Source organism: Xyrauchen texanus, chromosome 10, assembly GCF_025860055.1.
Source record: "Xyrauchen texanus isolate HMW12.3.18 chromosome 10, RBS_HiC_50CHRs, whole genome shotgun sequence".
NCBI classification, from domain to species: Eukaryota; Metazoa; Chordata; class Actinopteri; order Cypriniformes; family Catostomidae; genus Xyrauchen; species Xyrauchen texanus.
Genome location: NC_068285.1, coordinates 17,582,357 through 17,601,051, shown reverse-complemented (window position 1 = coordinate 17,601,051; position 18,695 = coordinate 17,582,357). Strand labels below are relative to the sequence as shown.

Genomic DNA, 18,695 nt, shown 5'->3' with positions numbered 1-18,695 from the left:
AAAAAGCTCTGTTAATGGGAATACATGCTCATGTCTTTGCTTGCCTTGTCACTGGCACATCTCTCATGTTTCACACTGCCTCCAGGTTTGGCCAGAGAGTGACAGCTGTGTTCCTAAATAAGATCAGAAGAAAATTCCAAAGATTACCAAGACATACCTGTATTTTTCTTTTCTAAAAGCATATGGAAAAATGTTTCTTGCAGCATTACTGGCAATATAACTTTTATGAACATGGAAAAACACTTCCAAGTGAGCACTTACACTGGGTCTGTAACAGTTTTTCCAAACATGCTTGTCTGCCATTGTTTAGAAAAAAGATGGAACCACCCTAAACACACACCACTGGTTGAGCCAATGTTGCTACTGTATGTCGGATTGTTCGCAATACTCAAAAAACACAGTAATGTCTGATAGCGCCACAGTATTTACACCTTTTGGAGGAATTAACCAACAAATGGCCCACTGTACACATTAAGCTGGGATAGGAGAATGTATTGTAACACCGCAGAAGTTGCACGTATCATATTTTATTTATGTTTGTTTCAGAACATGCACTGACAAGGTCCCTTATACAACGGTTTCTAATAACCTATTAAACCAGTTATAATGTCCACATTGCTGTCAATGCCCAGCTTTAACTTCTCTTACTCCTCCATTAAAATCCTTCTACCTGTCTCTTGCTAGGCCAAACTTGATTGACATGAATAAGGTGTACAGACAGACCAACCTGGAGAATCTGGAGCAGGCCTTCAGCATAGCAGAAAGAGACCTGGGTGTCACTCGCCTGCTCGATCCAGAAGGTAAAACAATGGGGGAAGAATCCAGTTTTGATGCAAAAAAATTGTCCCTTTTGGCACTTTTTGGGACTGCTGGGTACTACTGTTAGATACGTCTTGTGACACATAATAGCAAAGAAAAGCATATAAGAAAAAACTATATAAGAAATTCGTAATGAAAGGCTTAAAGAGATTCTTCTGGATTTCCCTTCAAAAGATTTTCTCATATATATATTTTTTAAATAAATAATCAATAGATTTTCTAGAGCTTGAGGGATCTTAGTGGATTTTACTTGTGTTTACTTTTTCTATTTCTGCAGATGTGGACGTGCCACACCCAGACGAGAAGTCCATCATCACGTATGTCTCCTCTATGTATGACGTGATGCCCAGAGTTCCTGATGTTCAGGATGGCGTGAAGGCCAATGTGAGTGTAAAAATGCAATAAATAAATACGCATAAATAAATATATGTAGTATAAACAAACAAACAAATAAATATACTTAAATTAATAAATAAAAAAATAACTCACTAATACATTTATTTAACTCATCAGACTGTATTTTCTCAGATTGATATGTTTATTACTGATGTTTTTGTTGTCTATTGTTTATTTATTATTCCCTTACATAGTAAAGATACTGTGGGAGTTTTATTGATCTGAAAAAGGATATTACAGTAGTTGCAATCAGAGTATTTACTACAATACACTGTATGTTTTATAGTTTTAATATGTGATTATATAAATATTATTATTTGAACACGATGGGTTCAGGAGTTGGAGTTGTGCTGGCAGGAGTATTACGAGCTGGTGACCATGTTACTCCAGTGGATCAGACATCACATCATTGTGTTTGAGGAACGAAAGTTCCCCACCAGTTATGAGGAGATTGAGGTCAGTCCCTGAATTAATAGGTTGGGTCATCATGGTCCCAGGTCCATAATCATGTAGGTGCATATTTGCATGTGTACTTATGATTTGGTAACTCTGATTTAAGTAATTCTGATTTCTTATTTACCAATTAGCTAAGAGTTGTGTATTGGTGCTTACATGTGAAATGCACTAATCTGTCAACTTAAATCAAGAATAATAAGTATTGTGATAGTAATTGCTTATTGTTCTCCTGCAGACAAACAATCCAAGTTGGTAGCTGATAAATTGTATGTCCATTTTTCTTTTTCTTTTCCTGTAGGTTCTTTGGCGACAGTTTCTAAAGTTCAAGGAGACTGAACTACCAGCCAAGGAGACTGACAAAAATCGCACCAAGCTCATTTACAAGTCTTTGGAGGTAAATTAAATTCACCACAGGTAGAAATGACCTTTTAAGCAAGCATACAGTGCCAGAATTTTGGGTTTATACATGACACATGACACATAGGTTTGTTTGGAAACAGGGTGCAGTACAGGTGGGTAAGATTAAGGTTCCTCCTGGTTATCACCCCATCGATGTGGAGAAGGAGTGGGGACGTCTGCATGTGGCCATTCTGGAGCGAGAGAAACTTCTGCGCTTAGAGTTTGAACGGTGAGACCATGCTTCACTTCATACCTTTGTGCTGGATTCTCATAGAGTTGTTCAAACGTTTGTCTATATGTTTGATTTTTCAATGACTTATTTCAATTATTTCAAATAAATGAATGGTGGAAGTTTAAAAAAATGGCACTTCATTAATAATATCATTCAGATAATAAATTATACAACAATAATCAATTGTCAGATAATTAACATAATATATATAATGAATAATGAAATGAAGAAATTATTTGAACAAAATGCAATTTAATAATCTTACGCTGAATAAATGAATGTGCGAGCACTCAATGTAAAATGTGTATCAATATATTGTAATTAATATTAAAATATTTCAATATAGTTTCAATGATTTTTTTGTTTGTTTTTGTTTTTTTGGAATTTCAAGGATTGTTGGTGTAACTTAAGCTTCTCTGTTCTAATCAAATACATTAGGGATGTTTCTATTGACTTCGTCATGTGTTCGTTTCTAAATGGTATTATACAAACCTCAAGCAAACAAGGCATCACTTTTAGAAAGATTTGTCACAAGACAATCTGGCTACTGCTCTGCAGAAACTTTATGAGTCAGTGATCAGTTATAGCAGCACTTCTGAATATTTGATTCTGTGCGTCTTCCACTCTAAAAAACTTTCCCTGGACTTGGATTTAGCATTATCAAGATTATTAATCATGGCTTTTATGAATGACAGTCATGGATTGCAGTACCTGCTCCACCGAAGGAGGGTGTAAGTGATTCAACTGACTTCTTAATTGACTTGTTAAATGCTTATAAATTCTGAATATTGTTTAATTCAGCCATTGTCCAATCAATGTATTCTGAATATTACAGGGCCGTCATCCATTTTCTTTAAAGTCAATTATGTCTCTTGTGTTTGCTGATATATGTCTTCGTTATGTGTGCAGGTTGGAGCGTTTGCAGAGAATAGTCAGTAAGGTACAGATGGAGTCAGGTGTGTGCGAGGAGCAGCTCAATCAGGTGGAAACACTGTTACAGACGGTGAGACACAGACCTGTACTGTACCATTGACACATTTTGAATAAAAGAAACTTTTTCTGAGACTCTGAGACTCACAGAATGCCTCAAGAAAATCCTGTAGCATTTATAAGCAAATAACATTTATAATTATTCCCTTCTGTTGTAGGATGTACGTCTGCTGGGTGCAGGAAAGCCCCTCCAGCATGGGTCTGAGATAGAAGCTGATCTTAACAAGGCGGAAAACATGATCCGATACCTTTTCAATGATGTGCAGTTACTTAAAGATGGGCGCCACCTACAGGCAGAACAGATGTACAGAAGGTCAGTATGATATTTTACTTTCACAAACTAGATCTGTTGTTTTTGCTCAATGCAAGTATTTAGGTTTAAGTAAATACTTTCAATACCCATAATACAAAAATATGAATGATGCTGTACTTTTTTCGAAGCTTTTTATGTTGTTGTTTTTTTGTTTTTTTGCATTTGAGTTGTTAATTTGTTGTCACAACTTTATTCCTGTCACATGAAAAAATTATTACTGTTGTTGTAAGGGGTTATATTTAGGATTTTTAAATATAACAATTGTACATATAAAAATTTCATTTAACTAAGGAAAATTCAGTAAATCTTATTTCACAGTTTGTTTGGTTTTGGCCACTTAAAGGTGCACTCAGTAATTTTTTCCTCATTTAAAACGTTTTACATATTTGAAAAATTTTATTATATATTTGATTCCACATGGAGGAGGGACACCTCATGGGGGCAGCCATGTTAGCATCACATGACTAACTTAATACTACTTGCTTAATCTCATTAACTGCCCTGTTATTGGACACTTTCACTCATGGATTAAATTAATCCTGGTTTACTGTGCATATAGCGACATTCTACAATGGTATTGACAAATAAAAACTACTGTATTTAAAGGTGTCAGCGTAAGACATACTTTGACATACTTTATTAAAATTACTGAGTGCTCCTTTAATCAATATCAACATCATTGCAAGTGTTATATTGCTTTTATGCCTTATCTCTATAAACAAAATATGAGTGACTTACATTTTAGACACAATATGTTTAGTTAATTAGTCTATTTTTGCTCTCTAAACAAAAATAGTTAATAGCAAGAAGTAGCCATAGCATGATGCTATGTGGCATGTTGATTGTCATGTAGTATGCAAGCCTTTCTGGAATGCCGCAAACACAGAGAAGTGGAGTAATACAAAGAATGAAGCATCCTAGTGCTGTTTCACTAAATATCAGCACTCTTGAAACATTGCTTGTACAATTAGATTAGAGGATCAGAGCTAAATATTGTATAAAGGATTAATTCTCATTTATCCCCACACGACATTTTCTTCAGAACAGCAACATTAGCTATCCTCTGTCTTCTCTCTCAGGGTATACCATCTACATGAGCGTCTGGTTAACCAGCGCAGTGAGTATAATCTCCGTCTGAAGTCTGGCGTGACAATGTCACAAGTGCCCATGACGCAAATGCCCATGACCCAGATCTCCCTCGTCCAAACATTGCAGCAGTCTCCCCAGCGTGTCAGACCTGAACTAGATGAAGTCACTCTCAAATACATCCAGGACCTTCTGGCATGGGTGGAGGAAAACCAGAAACGCATCGATGGGGCGGAATGGGGCGAAGACCTGCTCTCTGTGGAGTCACAACTTGGTAGCCACCGTGGCCTTCATCAGTCTATAGAAGACTTCAAATATAAGATTGATCGTGCACGGGCTGATGAGGTACTTCAATGCGTAAATGTCATACGTGTTTCTATGTTTCATTTGTCTAAGGATTCATAAAGGTGACAATTTCTACACTTTTATTGGATTTCATTGTTTCCCCTGAAGTCCAGTTGTAATGTTAGTAATGGTTTCTGAAATCAAAATAGTCATAATAGAGTTTCAAATGATTATTTTATTCCCTCTCTTTGACCCTTAGAATTGAACAGCCTGGTTTGGTACTGTACCTTTTAGACTTTCAGATGTAAATTACCTCTGTTCTGATTGGCTAACCTTTTTGCATGAAATGAGTAACAATATCATTGAGTATAGACTTTTATGTAAATGCATTTATATCAGACTATAGCAGTAACACATACTGTATATTTGAAAACAAGCAATATTTAATTTAATTTAATTTAATTTAATTGATCAATTGTCACACATTATACATACATTTCTGCATATACATGGTGAAATTATTTATTTTTCACATATCCCAGCTAAGCTAAGCTAAGCTGGGGTCAGAGTGCAGGGTCAGCCATGATACGGCGCCCCTGTAGCAGATAGGTTCAAGGGCCTTGCTCAAGGGCCCAACAGTGGTGTCTTGGTGGTGTTGGGGCTAATTAAATAATACATATGTAGTATGTAAAAAAAACTCCAGTCTAAATGAATTCCATTTGGGCGACAGCGAATAAATGTCTAAAACTGCACTGAATATCATTCGAAAAACCAACATAATTTTCTCTCCTTTTCAGAATCAGCTGACCCCTGTCAGCAAGGGGGCCTATCGAGAAAACTTGGGCAAACTGGACCTTCAGTACGGCAAACTGCTGGTACGCTTTTGAAAGTAGCATCAATACAACAATTTCCATCGATTCTATATACCAGTTTATTTATAGCATACAAAGTCTGATGAAATCAAATGAGCTAATTTTTTGTTTAAATATTGTCATTGTTCCACCTAAGAACTCTTCCAAAGCACGGCTGCGCAGTCTAGATCAGCTACATGCTTTCGTTGTGGCCGCCACCAAAGAGCTGATGTGGCTGAACGAGAAAGAAGAGGAGGAGGTGAACTACGACTGGAGCGATCGAAACTCCAACATGACTGCCAAGAAGGACAACTATTCAGTAAGACCATAAACACTTCTGAATTCTACCTTTACTAAGCTGGCTCCTTATGATGTCATGGTGTCCTTTTTTTAATTACAAACAACTCTCCATGCTCTGGTTTTGTGTTTAGGTGAAATTTTATTGAATTTATCATTAATACACACACACAGTAAGATAATTCAGGGCTCAGTATTTAATGGAGATTGTGTTTGTGTATTTTAGGGTTTAATGCAAGATCTTGAACAGAGAGAGAAGAGGGTAAATAATGTCCAGGCAACTGGAGACAAACTGCTGAAAGAGGGTCATCCTGCCAGTAAGACTGTGGAGGTATGGAATATTTACATTTACTCATATAGTTATATATTTGCGTGAAGTACTACACATACAGAGTTTCTGCTTTTATTGAAAGTCACTGTATTATAGAGCTGAAAAGTGATGATGATGACCAAAAGTATCAAGGAGTATGATGCCAACGTATATATTTCAACAGAAAATTCTGGGTTTTAATGGTTGTAACTTTAGCTGTTTGCAAACTATTCCTCTATAGGCTTTCTCTGCAGCTCTTCAGACTCAGTGGAGCTGGATCCTTCAACTCTGTTGCTGCATTGAGACTCATCTCAAAGAAAACACTGCTTACTTTCAGGTGCATACATCACAGCCTTATGCATGTTGATGTTGTGTTTGTCCAACTGTTATAATTTAACTGAACTTTTTTGATCTCTTAACCATGTCTTGTGCTCTACAGTTCTTCTCGGATGTTAAAGATGCTGAAGACAGGATGAAGAAGAGTGAAGACATGATGAAGAAGAAATATGTGTGTGATCGCTCCATCACAGTCACACGGCTGGAGGATCTGCTACAGGATGCAGAGGTGAGTCTTAATGTGACCATGTGTCTGACTTTGATTAGCTTGATTTTACAACCCAATAAGCACTTATGTTTTATAAGAAAGTACACTTTTTTTTATCACAAAGACCTTCAGTTTTTATAAATACAGTCATTAAGTATGCAAAGTTTTTAGAATTAGGAATCGATCAAGGTATTTTCTCCATGTTCCTTTGGCCTGCAGGAAGAGAAAGATCAGCTGAATGAGTTTAAGACACACTTGGAGGGTCTCAAAAGGAGAGCCAAAACCATCATCCATCTGAAAGAAAGGAACCCTGCTTACCCTGTCAAGGGTAAATTACCAATTCAGGCTGTCTGTGACTTCAAACAAATGGAGGTAAGACAGAGAGAGCCTGTCACTTGTTTCCTCTTGTCTATGGAAAATACGATTCAGCGAAATGAATTACTCATAACATTAAAGTACCAAAGCACAGCATTGCAACGCCATTGTTTTGAACATGTATTCAGTGGCATTCTGTGAAGTACCTTGAAATATCATGGTACATGCAAATCATTCAAAAACATGGTATAATCATCTTTTTACAATGATACCACAGAATAATATTTAATTAAGTAACCAGCACCACCCATTGTCTTGATCTTTCTCTTAGTCGCTGCATTTAACTAATACAAAATGTAATCCATTTCAATCACCAGAGATCAAGATATGTATTTTCTATTAACAATACCATGACTAATATTCTTCATTCTTTGGGCCCAGATAACAGTACACAGAGGAGACGAGTGTGCCCTGGTGAACAACTCCCAGCCGTACAAGTGGAAAGTGAAACACTCCAGTGGGAATGAAGCCATAGTACCGTCCATCTGTTTCATAATCCCTCCCACCAACAAAGAGGCCGTGGACGTGAGCTCTGGGTAACTCAGAACCGCCTAACCTCATTTAACCTCCAATCCTTGAATTGGCAGCACAATGAAATTCCACATATTCCTTTGATCTCCATCTTTGAGATCTGGCAGAACAGATAGGTGGTTTGTTGTGATCATGGAGGCAAAGGTTGCAATATAAACTGAATCCTTTTGATCAGTATTTCCCTTTGAATATTTGTTATATTTTATTCTGTTTTAATCCTCAGTTTGGATGCAAGTCTGCAGAGGCTGATGGTACTGTGGCAAAGGCTGCATGTGGATATGAAGAGCCTGCTGTCCTGGCAGTACCTTATGCGACATATCCAGCTTATCAACTCCTGGAACTTCATCATGGTAAATAACACACATTTTTAAGTCTTTACATGAGAGGGATAATTCCACCAACTGAATATGAACTAGTTAATGACTTACTTCACATATTACAGTGGCAGTCCCCTAGGAGCAAGCTAAGGGCACAGTGATGAAACAAAATTATTGATGAAAATGTCAGTTGGTTTCCGCTTTCATCAACAATAATGAAGATCATCATGATGATAATCAAACTATTTAGTTAAAAAAATGTTGAGAAAAAAAAATAACACTGCAAGGTATTAACAATGCCCTAACAATATTTTATAAAAAAATATTAAAAATAAAAAAATATTAAAATAATTAAATCATAGCATGTTGGGGATTCAGCTACTTTAGTTCAAAGAGCTGAACACCAGTAAACTGAACTGCTTTGCTAGTGGGTTAACTTAATTAAACGCATCCTATATGAGCTTAATCAGCTATATGCGCAAGGTAAAAGTTATATTACACCTTACACGTGTAGACAGTGAAGTGAATTATATGGCATTTCAGTCAGAGTAAACTGACAAATTCATGAATATGACAGTATTGAGTAAAATTAAAGGAATTTTTCATCAAAAGACAAACTCTATATACAAATCTATATAAAAAGCCAGAGGCTATTTACACTATAAGTGCAAATAGCGATGGATGTTATTTGCACCCCAGTGCAAATACTAGTGTTAGATACTATTTGTACACCTAACAAAATACTAACATACAATATAGGGGCATCACTACAGCGTGTTTATTGTGTTAGAGTCCCCAGACACACTACACCAACCCTTACCCTAAACCTAACCATCCCTTACAAAAAATACTATGGTTTTACTACAGTAACCATAGTATTGTCATGGTATTTTGTAGTAAAATCATAGTAGCCATGGTTACTATATTAAAACCTTATAACTGTATTAACACCATGGTTACTGCATTAAAACTATGGCTTCTGCCAAAAACATGCTTTACAAACAAAATGACTAAAACCATGGTTAATTTTACCTAGAGCAAATATTTCTCTCAGCTCCCCAACCATCACCATGACCAAATCTATGTGAGGAAATGAACCTTTATGTTAATTTGTATGTATTATTATAATTAGTATTAAACTAAATATTAAGAGTGGAGACAGGATGGGGAAAAGGCTTGACCCTTCCGCACTAAAAAAATCACATTGTTGTTACTCCCCACACCGCTGTATTGACACTAGGGACATAAATGACACATACACTTTACTAAGGATATAATCTGCAATGGCATTTTTTGTGACTGGGCAGTATCATTTTGCCTAATTTTGTATAGTTCAAGTCTCTGAGAGTGGAAGAGTATCGAGTGTCCCTGAAGAATCTGGAGCTGCACTACCAGACCTTCATGCGTGACAGTCAGGATTCTGAACTCTTTGGCGCTGATGATCGCCTGCAAGCCGAGAACAGTTACGGCAAAGCCACTCAGCACTATGACAACCTTCTACGCTCTGTTGAACAAGGTGGGTGTCAGGTTAAGTCTGTGTGTTTGTTCAGATGCATACTGTAGAAATCATCCATCACTTTCACTGTTCATCAAAGGGATCTGGCTTCTCTGAATGCCTGAATATAATTGTGCACAGACAAAAATATCGTGGCCCCTGGAACAACCCTTCAAAGCTGTGATTTTTACACATGCTTGATGCAATACAATAAAATAATTATGGCTAACCATTGTAGAGATTTCAAGAGCTTTAGTCTACTGCTTTAGCTTTCCATTTATGCTTTATCAAGTGCTATAACAGCACAGTTTGAAATCCTGTGAAACCCTGGGTAGCAAAATCCACCCACAACTCCCATATTGACTCTAAGAATTATTTTTCAGAACCTGTTTTCAGCCCAAAGGACAATGCTGCGGGTAAAGATCACTGAGTGGATTTGATGATTAATCATGTACAAATGACTTAGTGTAGTTGTATGTTTCATAATTTAATATGCATTTTGCTCTCATCCACATTGACTGTTAATGGAACAGTGTGTACATATGCATATTATGGCATGTTTTTCATTCAGCATTTCATTCAGTGTATTTACTTACCTGTTGATGGTTTGAAATGCAGCATGTTTGCATAATAATGGGCAATTGATATAGATTTTTTAATTTATATAACATTAATATGGTAACTTGATTAGTATAGCACCAGTATGTGTTTGTACATTTGACTAAATTTACTTGCTACATTTTAAGTGTTCTCTCCTGATTTCAGATGTATACCTGTTCTGTTTTAACACAAAATATTTCAACTCTACAGGGGAACAGGATGAGTCTGAGTGCAAGAGTTATATTACACAGATAAAAGACTTGAGGCTGAGGCTGGAAGGCTGTGAGTCCCGCACAGTTAACCGTCTCAGACAGCTGGTAGACAAGGAGCCTCTCAAAGCCTGTGCACAGAGGACCACTGAACAGAAGGTGTGTAGAAAACAACTGTGTTACATATCAGTTGGTTTATACATGGAATACCTGTGAAAATGGCATCTTGTTGATGTGAAGTAATGCCTTAAATCACAAATTAAAGCTTATGCATGCTTTTTATTGTCATGAAAGCAGTTACATTAGTCATGTTTTAAGTATGAAACTTTTAACAACAAAAAATCCTTAATCCACCCCTAAATCCACTATACTGGGTATAAATATGACAGCCCTGCGATTCTTCACCTACAGCACACTCATATACATTGTAATAAAACAGTCTGTTACTCATTAAACCCATACTTCTTAAATATCCACCTCATTTTCTAAGTATTGAACAGAGATTCATTACAAGAGTTTACTTGTAATGAGTGTACCTCCAATACAGATTAATTTGTCTAAAATTAGAAGGCCAAACTTATGTAATTACATTTTGCATGCTTTTTTAGAAATGTTTTCATTAGTGTTGCTTAAGTAGAGCTTTTAGAAACGCCATGTACCAAAGTTCTCTTGACTTCATATTGTCTCAATGATTTACAGTAGAGCATACAGTAGAGGAGCATCTAAGATTTCGGGCTCTATTTCTGTGACCACGCTTGGTGCAGCGCAACAATTGTGCATTACGTCTTATCCAATTTCGTGAGAATGCTAATACTAAGCACAATTTTCATGCCAGCGCAAAGTACAAGTGGGTATGAATAGGAGTGCTTGAGCTATCTGTGGGTGTATATGCACAAACTGTGGGTGTATTGCTTGTTAGTGAATTGGCACTAAGCGCAATTTGCTTTTTTCCTGAAAAATAGATAATTACATTAAGACGTCTGAGAAGCACATCTTAACTCAGTGCAAAGTCTAAAAACAGTTCCTGCATTTGCAGATTGGGGATTCCACCAGCAGATTATTTTAAAGTCCCATCAATCACTTTTAAACCATAATTTGTTTGTTAGTAGATCAATCAATTAAATAATAATATGTTTATTTTGTATAGCGTTTTTCCAGAACTCAAGAACACAGTACAGATATTGAACAAAAAAAAACATTTAACAGAGAAACACACTGTATATATAAAAAAAATGAACAATGTGAGAGAAGCAAAGCATCAAGTTCATCATCATGCATCAAGATGTAACACCATCAAGATTGCAGGTGAGACAGACCGATAGAGAACACATACATCGCAATCCAGAGGCAGGAGGAAACACAACATCCTCTTTAGTATTTCACTGCTAAACACCATAGCATTGGGGCAGTGGCAGACAAAACATAGTTATTGCACGAAAGCATATAAGTCAAACGTTTTCAATATTTTAATTATATCTAATGCATTACATACAGTCCATTTACACTACCAAATTATTATGAAAATACTGTCTTCATCTATATCAATATTGCTTGACAGGGAAAGGAATAATTCATAGGAAGCAGACTGTGCAATAAATAGAGAAAACCTCCTAATTAAATTGCACTTTAGCGCATCAGTTGAGCAAGACAAATACAATACACGATCTACCATAGGTTTACATAAGGTGGAAATGTTATGAAGTTCAATGCAGCTGATCAACCATATACTTACATGAATGTGTATAAGTTCAAAGAAGGCATTAATTAGTTAGACTCCACAGTTAACTGGGACAAAAAAGTTTTTTTGGGGTGATGCTGTAGTTTTTTTGCTGTTTATACCTTGGATTACATTCCAGTGAGATAAGTAGTAGCAGTTCAAGCATTCAGCGAGAAATAATACTAAATCCATTTCAGCAAAGCATCAAGTCAAACCAATTTCTTTAAACTCATAAGTTTAAACATGCATTACTGTAAACATCACTATAAAACGATTGCGCGTGCTATTTCGCTAGCCCACTTCCGCCTAGACTTTGCATATGCTTGCACGAAAATACCAAAACACCATGGCCATGCCCACTGACTTTGAACATATGACGTATGACATAGTGCTACACTTAAAACTACAGTCTAGTCTTAGTGCTCTTATACCATATACAGTATTGTAACTTCATAAGCCAATCATATGCTGTGTATTTAGCAAACTCTACAGCTCAATACTCTGTACTTAAGTACTTTTTAACTTCTAAAAACATATGTATGGTGTATTCTCTCTCTCTATCCTACAGAAAGTCCAGTCTGAGTTGGAGGGTATAAAGAAAGACCTGGACAAGATGGTTGAGAAGAGTGAAGCAGTGCTGGCCATCTCTCAGCAGTCCAGTTCTGCCCCAGTCCTGCGTTCAGAGATAGATATCACCCTGAAAAAGATGGAGCATGTCTACTCTCTATCATCTGTTTACCTGGACAAGTCAGTTCTAAATCTTAATCTGTCAGTTTTCTTACTTAACAGACATATATAGATGATTGAAATGTCCAGGGAGTCTTTTTTCCCTCAAGTCATCTCTTCTGTGTTTAAAGCAAGAGAAGACCTTCCTTTCCATATACAACCATGCTGATCTTGATATTTTTGTCTACAAAGGCTGAAGACCATTGACATGGTAATCCGCAGCACACAAGGAGCTGAGGACGTTCTCAACAAATATGAGAACCAGCTGCGTGATGTACATAAAGTCCCTGTTAATGAGAAAGAGCTTGAAGCCAACCGAACACAGCTCCAGGTGCAACATCTCTCCCAAACAAATTCAGATTTGCACTGAATGATTGTGTTGCAAAGCATGTGTGGCTTCACAAACATCTCACTCTCTTTCTCTATCCCAGAAATTATGCTCAGAAGCAGAGGACGAGAAAGCCACCTTTGACCACCTGGAGGAAGAGCTTCAGAGAGCTATGGCGGTGAATGACCAGATTTCTCGGCTGCACAGTGAACGTGATATAGAGCTGGAACAATACAAACAGTTGGTGGGCAACCTGAGGGACCGCTGGCAGGCTGTGTTTTTTCAGATTGAACTGAGACAGCGAGAACTGGACCTGCTGAGCAGGCAGATGCATGCCTACAGACAAAGCTATGACTGGCTTATTTGCTGGATAGCAGATGCCAAGCAGAGACAGGACAAGCTCCATGCTGTTCCCATTGGTGATAGCAAGGCCCTTCAAGATCAGCTGAGCCAAGAGAAGGTAATATACATCCATCCATCCATCCATCCATTCATCCATCCATCCATCCATCCATTCATCCATCCATCCATCCCTCAATGCAGTGAATACATTATAAATAGATTTTCTTAGTTAATATGTAGACTCCTTTATTGGCAAAACTTGTATAATGATACAGAGTATTTAGCAATCGCCTCTGAATCACCAACAAGGTGCTCTATATGTTAAAAAATAATGTAATATTTTTTTTTCATGTCCTCTGTACAGAAACTACTTGAAGAGATTGAGAAGAACAAAGACAAGGTGGATGAGTGCCAGAAATATGCTAAAGCTTACATTGATGCAATAAAGGTGTGTATGAATTCAGCTTTGAGCATGTTTTACAATAGAAATCCAAGTGATTTATGAATATCAGTCTAACTGTATTTTCTTATTCAGGATCATGAGCTCCAGCTGGTGACATATAAAGCCTTAGTGGAGCCTATTTCTTCCCCTCTGAAGAAAACCAAAATGGAGTCTGTATCTGATGACATCATCCAAGAGGTACCTCATCCATCAGAGCCCTGTGTTTTTTACCAGTACACTTGCATATCTAAAATCCACCTCTCTTTGACGCTCATACTATACATTTATTAATTTCCATGTTTATAACTTATACTGTGACTGTTATTACTCTACCTTGCCTCACATTTGATATGGCAGTAATTAAATGTGAAAATGTTTTGCAGTATGTGACTCTAAGAACACGCTACAGTGAGCTAATGACTCTGTCAAGCCAGTATATTAAATTCATCATTGAGACACAGCGTCGTCTAGCAGACGAAGAGGTAAGTGTCAAAGCCTAAAATAAAAAAGAAAATAGTCTAATTCTAACTTTAACTCACTAACTTGCGCTTTTATAGTTTAGTGTATAGACATATGAAATATCTGTTTATTTCTATGTGCAAACCATATGAGACACAGTTACAATTTCATTTTATTTAAGTCGTATAAAGTGACACATCAGTGAAGGCAGAGTTGAAGTATGTTGCTGTCAATCATGTAGTCAAGGTGAAAGTTATGAAAATCCAAAACACTGCAGATTGCGAACGAGGTGCTCACCAAGGTCTTAAATAGACAGTTCACCCAAAAAATTTAATTCTTTCATAATTTACTTAAAAGTAGATGTTTGGCAGAACGTTATCCTCAGTTACCATTTGGTTTCATTTTATGGGGAAAGTGAATGGTGACTGAGGTTCAGGCTTATATTCTGCATTTACAGTACTTTTGTTTTTCATGGAAGAAATAAAGTTATACATGTTTGGAACAACATGAGAGTGAGTGAATGATAACAGGATTTACATTTTTGGGTGAACTAAACCTTTAAGTTATGCTAATGCTAGTGGTGCAGCACATTCCATTTCTCTCACAATGTATGTCTCTCATTATGTGTTTACCACTATATTGAGGTGAGTTTTAATACCTCTTCCACTACATAGTGAGCTCTAAGTTAGCATAGGTAGCAAATAGCCTGAAGCAAACTTCAAAATCCTCAGCCTGAAAATGGTATTTGTGCATGCACACTCCTAACAAAAGGCACCATTGCATTGTAAATGATGCTGCATTCTTGTTCTCGTTTAATTTCCTGGATGAATTCCATCTGATGTGCTCCTGTAAACAGAAAGCAGCATTCTTTCCCATTATTCCTTTGTGCTCTGGTTTTTGATTTCCACTTTTGAGCAGTATGCTTCAGCCTGACTGTCACCCCTTTCTCTGTAATTGTTTAGTTCTGCTACCCATTTCATTTCTAACCTTTATTTTCTATTTGCTTCTCTTAACCTCTTTACCAGTGCTTTATCATGATGAATGTTTGTCATGTTTGGGCCCTAAAGAGGTAAACTGTCCACAAAAATGCATTTTCATCCTTTCCCAAAACCTTTTTTTTTTTTTTTTCAGATATTAATAGTCAGTAATTAAAACTCAGTAGAGGATGATGTCTCATGTTAATTTAAGCAATTATTAGCATTAGTTGAACTCATTTACCCCTGTGGCATTCATCAGATTATTTTTTTTCTTGTGCACGCTCTCAATATGTATGCTCTGGTCTGGCATTAGTTCATTTCTCATATTTCCTATGCTGCATCACTAAGCCATTTCGTTATAGGCGTAATAATACCACAAGCATTAAAATATCCTTAAAGGGATAGGTTACCCAAAATGGACAAATCTGAAATCATTAATTCAACTTATGTTGTTTCAAACCCATATGACTTACTTTCTTACTTTTAGGATGAATATATGATGAAAGATTTTGATTTTTGGATGAGCTATCCCTTTAACTTATACCAGTTCTAATGCAAGTTTGCCTTGCTGCAACCCAAATGAATGCTTTTTTCTTCAATGTAGCCTTCAAAATAATGCTTCCATAATGCTGAAAAGGCTAAATTCTAAAAATTTCAAAATGTAATGAACTATTACAAAATTCTTCAGTGTCTAAAATTCCAGTATAGACCAGAGTTCCATTTAGTTATGAATTCATGTCCAGTGCTAACACCTCATTAGCATGAAGCCATTTGTTATTGCAGCTGTAGTGTTGTTTTGTGAAGTGATTGTGTCTCATTTTGTGTGCCATACATTGTTTCTGTATATTGTCCCACATACATCTTCTTTATCTATATAAAATGTTTTACTATTTAGCATATCTTGTAGCATAACTTCATTTAACTATCTCCATGTACTTACATTTACACTGACTTACAGTAATGTGTGGATCTGTAATCTTCTGCAGATACAATATCTAACTCCTCAAAGCTTAACCTGATAACTATTTCCCCTACTATGTACTTTCACTAATACAGATAGTTGCTGAAAGACTTAAGGAGGAAGAGAGGAAAAAACTGGCCGAGATGCAGGCCGAGCTAGACAAGCAGAGACAGTTAGCAGAATCTCACGCAAAGGCTATTGCAAAAGCAGAACAAGAGGCAAATGAGCTGAAGATGAAGATGAAAGATGAAGTCGAAAAGCGACAGGACGTTGCTGTTGACGCTGAGAAACAAAAGCACAATATCCAGAAAGAGCTGCAGGAGCTTAAAAACCTTTCAGAGCAGGAAATCAAGTCTAAAACACAACAGGTAGAGGAGGCCCTCCAAAGCCGCACCAGAATTGAAGAAGAGATCTGTATTATCCGGCTCCAGCTAGAGACAACAACAAAACAAAAAATAACTGCTGAAACAGAGCTTCAGCAGCTCAGGGACAAAGCAGTAGAGGCTAACAAACTGCAAAAGGCAGCCCAGGAAGAGGCAGAGAAGCTTCGGAAGCAAGTTGCCGAAGAGACTCAGAAGAAACGCATTGCAGAAGAGGAGCTTAAACTGAAATCTGAGGCAGAGAAGAGGGCTGCTAAAGAGAAGCGAAAAGCCCATGAGGATCTTGAGAAATTTAAGCTGCAAGCTGAGGAAGCAGAGAGGCATATGAAGCAGGCAGAGCTGGAAAAGCAGAGGCACATTCAAGTGGTAGAGGAGGTGGCTAAGAAGACTGCAGCCACCGAACTTGAGACTAAACAATTGTCATTGACAGCAAAACTGGAAGAGTCACTCAAACATGAGCAAGTAATGGTCATTCAGCTGCAAGAGGAGGCGGAACATCTAAGAAAGCAGCAAGCAGATGCAGATAAGGCAAGAGAGCAGGCTGAGAAGGAACTAGAAACATGGAGACAGAAGGCCAATGAAGCACTCCGACTCCGACTCCAGGCAGAAGAGGAGGCCAATAAGAAAACTGCGGCACAGGAGGAGGCAGAAAAACAGAAAGAGGAAGCCAAGCGGGAGGCAAAGAAGAGGGCAAAAGCTGAGGAGGCTGCCCTTAAACAGAAAGAGACTGCAGAAAAGGAACTTGAGAATCAAAGGAAAAAGGCTGAAGAAACTGCTCAACAAAAGCTTGCAGCAGAACAAGAGCTTATTCGGTTAAGAGCAGATTTTGACCATGCTGATCAACAGAGAGCTGTCTTGGATGATGAGCTCCAACGCCTCAAAAATGAAGTCAGTGCTGCTGTTAAACAGAAGAAGGAACTCGAAGAGGAACTGATCAAAGTTAGGAAGGAGATGGAAGATCTTCTGCAGCTAAAATCCAAAGCTGAGAAAGAGTCTATGTCAAACACTGAAAAGAGCAAACGACTGCTAGAATCTGAGGCAGCCAAGATGAGAGAACTTGCTGAGGAGGCCACTAAACTGAGGTCAGTCGCAGAAGAAGCAAAGAAACACAGGCAGGTTGCAGAGGAAGAAGCAGCTCGCCAGAGAGCAGAGGCAGAAAAGGTCCTCAAAGAAAAGTTAGCAGCTATCAATGAAGCAACACGTCTAAAAACTGAGGCTGAGATCGCTTTGAAAGAGAAGGAAGCTGAAAATGAGCGTCTAAAAAGACAAGCTGAAGAGGAGGCTTACCAGAGGAAAGCCCTTGAAGATCAAGCAGCACAGCATAAACAAGCAATCGAAGAAAAGATTGATCAGTTAAAGAAGTCCTCAGACACTGAACTAGACAGGCAAAAGAAAATCGTTGAAGAAACCTTGAAGCAGAGGAAAGTGGTAGAGGAGGAGATCCACATTCTTAAACTCAACTTTGAAAAGGCTTCGACTGGCAAACAGGACCTCGAACTAGAGCTCAACAAACTGAAGAGCATTGCAGACAAGACAGAGAAGAGCAAAGTAAAGGCAGAGGGAGTGGCAGAGAAATTCAGAAAACTTGCTGTGGAGGAAGAGAAAAAAAGGAAAGAAGCAGAAGAGAAAGTGAAAAAAATCCAAGCTGCAGAAGAAGAGGCAGCAAGACAGCACAAAGCTGCTCAAGAAGAGGTGGAGCGTCTCATAAAGAAAGCAGAAGAGGCCAAGAAGCAGAAAGAGAATGCTGAGAAGGAAGCAGAGAAACAGGTTCTTGTAGCTAAAGAGGCCGCACAGAAGTGCTCTGCTGCTGAGCAGAAAGCCCAAGATGTTCTTCTCCAACAAAATAAAGATAGCATGA

General features: G+C 37.6%; 1 protein-coding gene across 1 annotated transcript in view; it reads left to right on the top strand.

Moving 5' to 3' along the window:
- LOC127650843 (plectin-like) overlaps window positions 1–18,695 on the top strand; it is a 90,452-nt gene that overhangs the window by 65,731 nt on the left and 6,026 nt on the right. Inside the window, exons 8-33 of the mRNA XM_052136480.1 lie at window positions 685–800; window positions 1,097–1,203; window positions 1,552–1,671; window positions 1,970–2,065; window positions 2,172–2,299; window positions 3,212–3,305; window positions 3,451–3,605; window positions 4,685–5,036; window positions 5,774–5,851; window positions 5,985–6,146; window positions 6,351–6,455; window positions 6,676–6,771; window positions 6,874–6,999; window positions 7,198–7,350; window positions 7,735–7,889; window positions 8,108–8,234; window positions 9,534–9,717; window positions 10,080–10,112; window positions 10,507–10,664; window positions 12,791–12,969; window positions 13,141–13,279; window positions 13,380–13,736; window positions 13,983–14,066; window positions 14,154–14,258; window positions 14,444–14,542; window positions 16,553–18,689. Coding sequence (XP_051992440.1) covers window positions 685–800; window positions 1,097–1,203; window positions 1,552–1,671; window positions 1,970–2,065; window positions 2,172–2,299; window positions 3,212–3,305; window positions 3,451–3,605; window positions 4,685–5,036; window positions 5,774–5,851; window positions 5,985–6,146; window positions 6,351–6,455; window positions 6,676–6,771; window positions 6,874–6,999; window positions 7,198–7,350; window positions 7,735–7,889; window positions 8,108–8,234; window positions 9,534–9,717; window positions 10,080–10,112; window positions 10,507–10,664; window positions 12,791–12,969; window positions 13,141–13,279; window positions 13,380–13,736; window positions 13,983–14,066; window positions 14,154–14,258; window positions 14,444–14,542; window positions 16,553–18,689 — 5,645 coding nt within the window. The remainder of the gene's footprint in view (window positions 1–684; window positions 801–1,096; window positions 1,204–1,551; window positions 1,672–1,969; window positions 2,066–2,171; window positions 2,300–3,211; window positions 3,306–3,450; window positions 3,606–4,684; window positions 5,037–5,773; window positions 5,852–5,984; window positions 6,147–6,350; window positions 6,456–6,675; window positions 6,772–6,873; window positions 7,000–7,197; window positions 7,351–7,734; window positions 7,890–8,107; window positions 8,235–9,533; window positions 9,718–10,079; window positions 10,113–10,506; window positions 10,665–12,790; window positions 12,970–13,140; window positions 13,280–13,379; window positions 13,737–13,982; window positions 14,067–14,153; window positions 14,259–14,443; window positions 14,543–16,552; window positions 18,690–18,695) is intronic.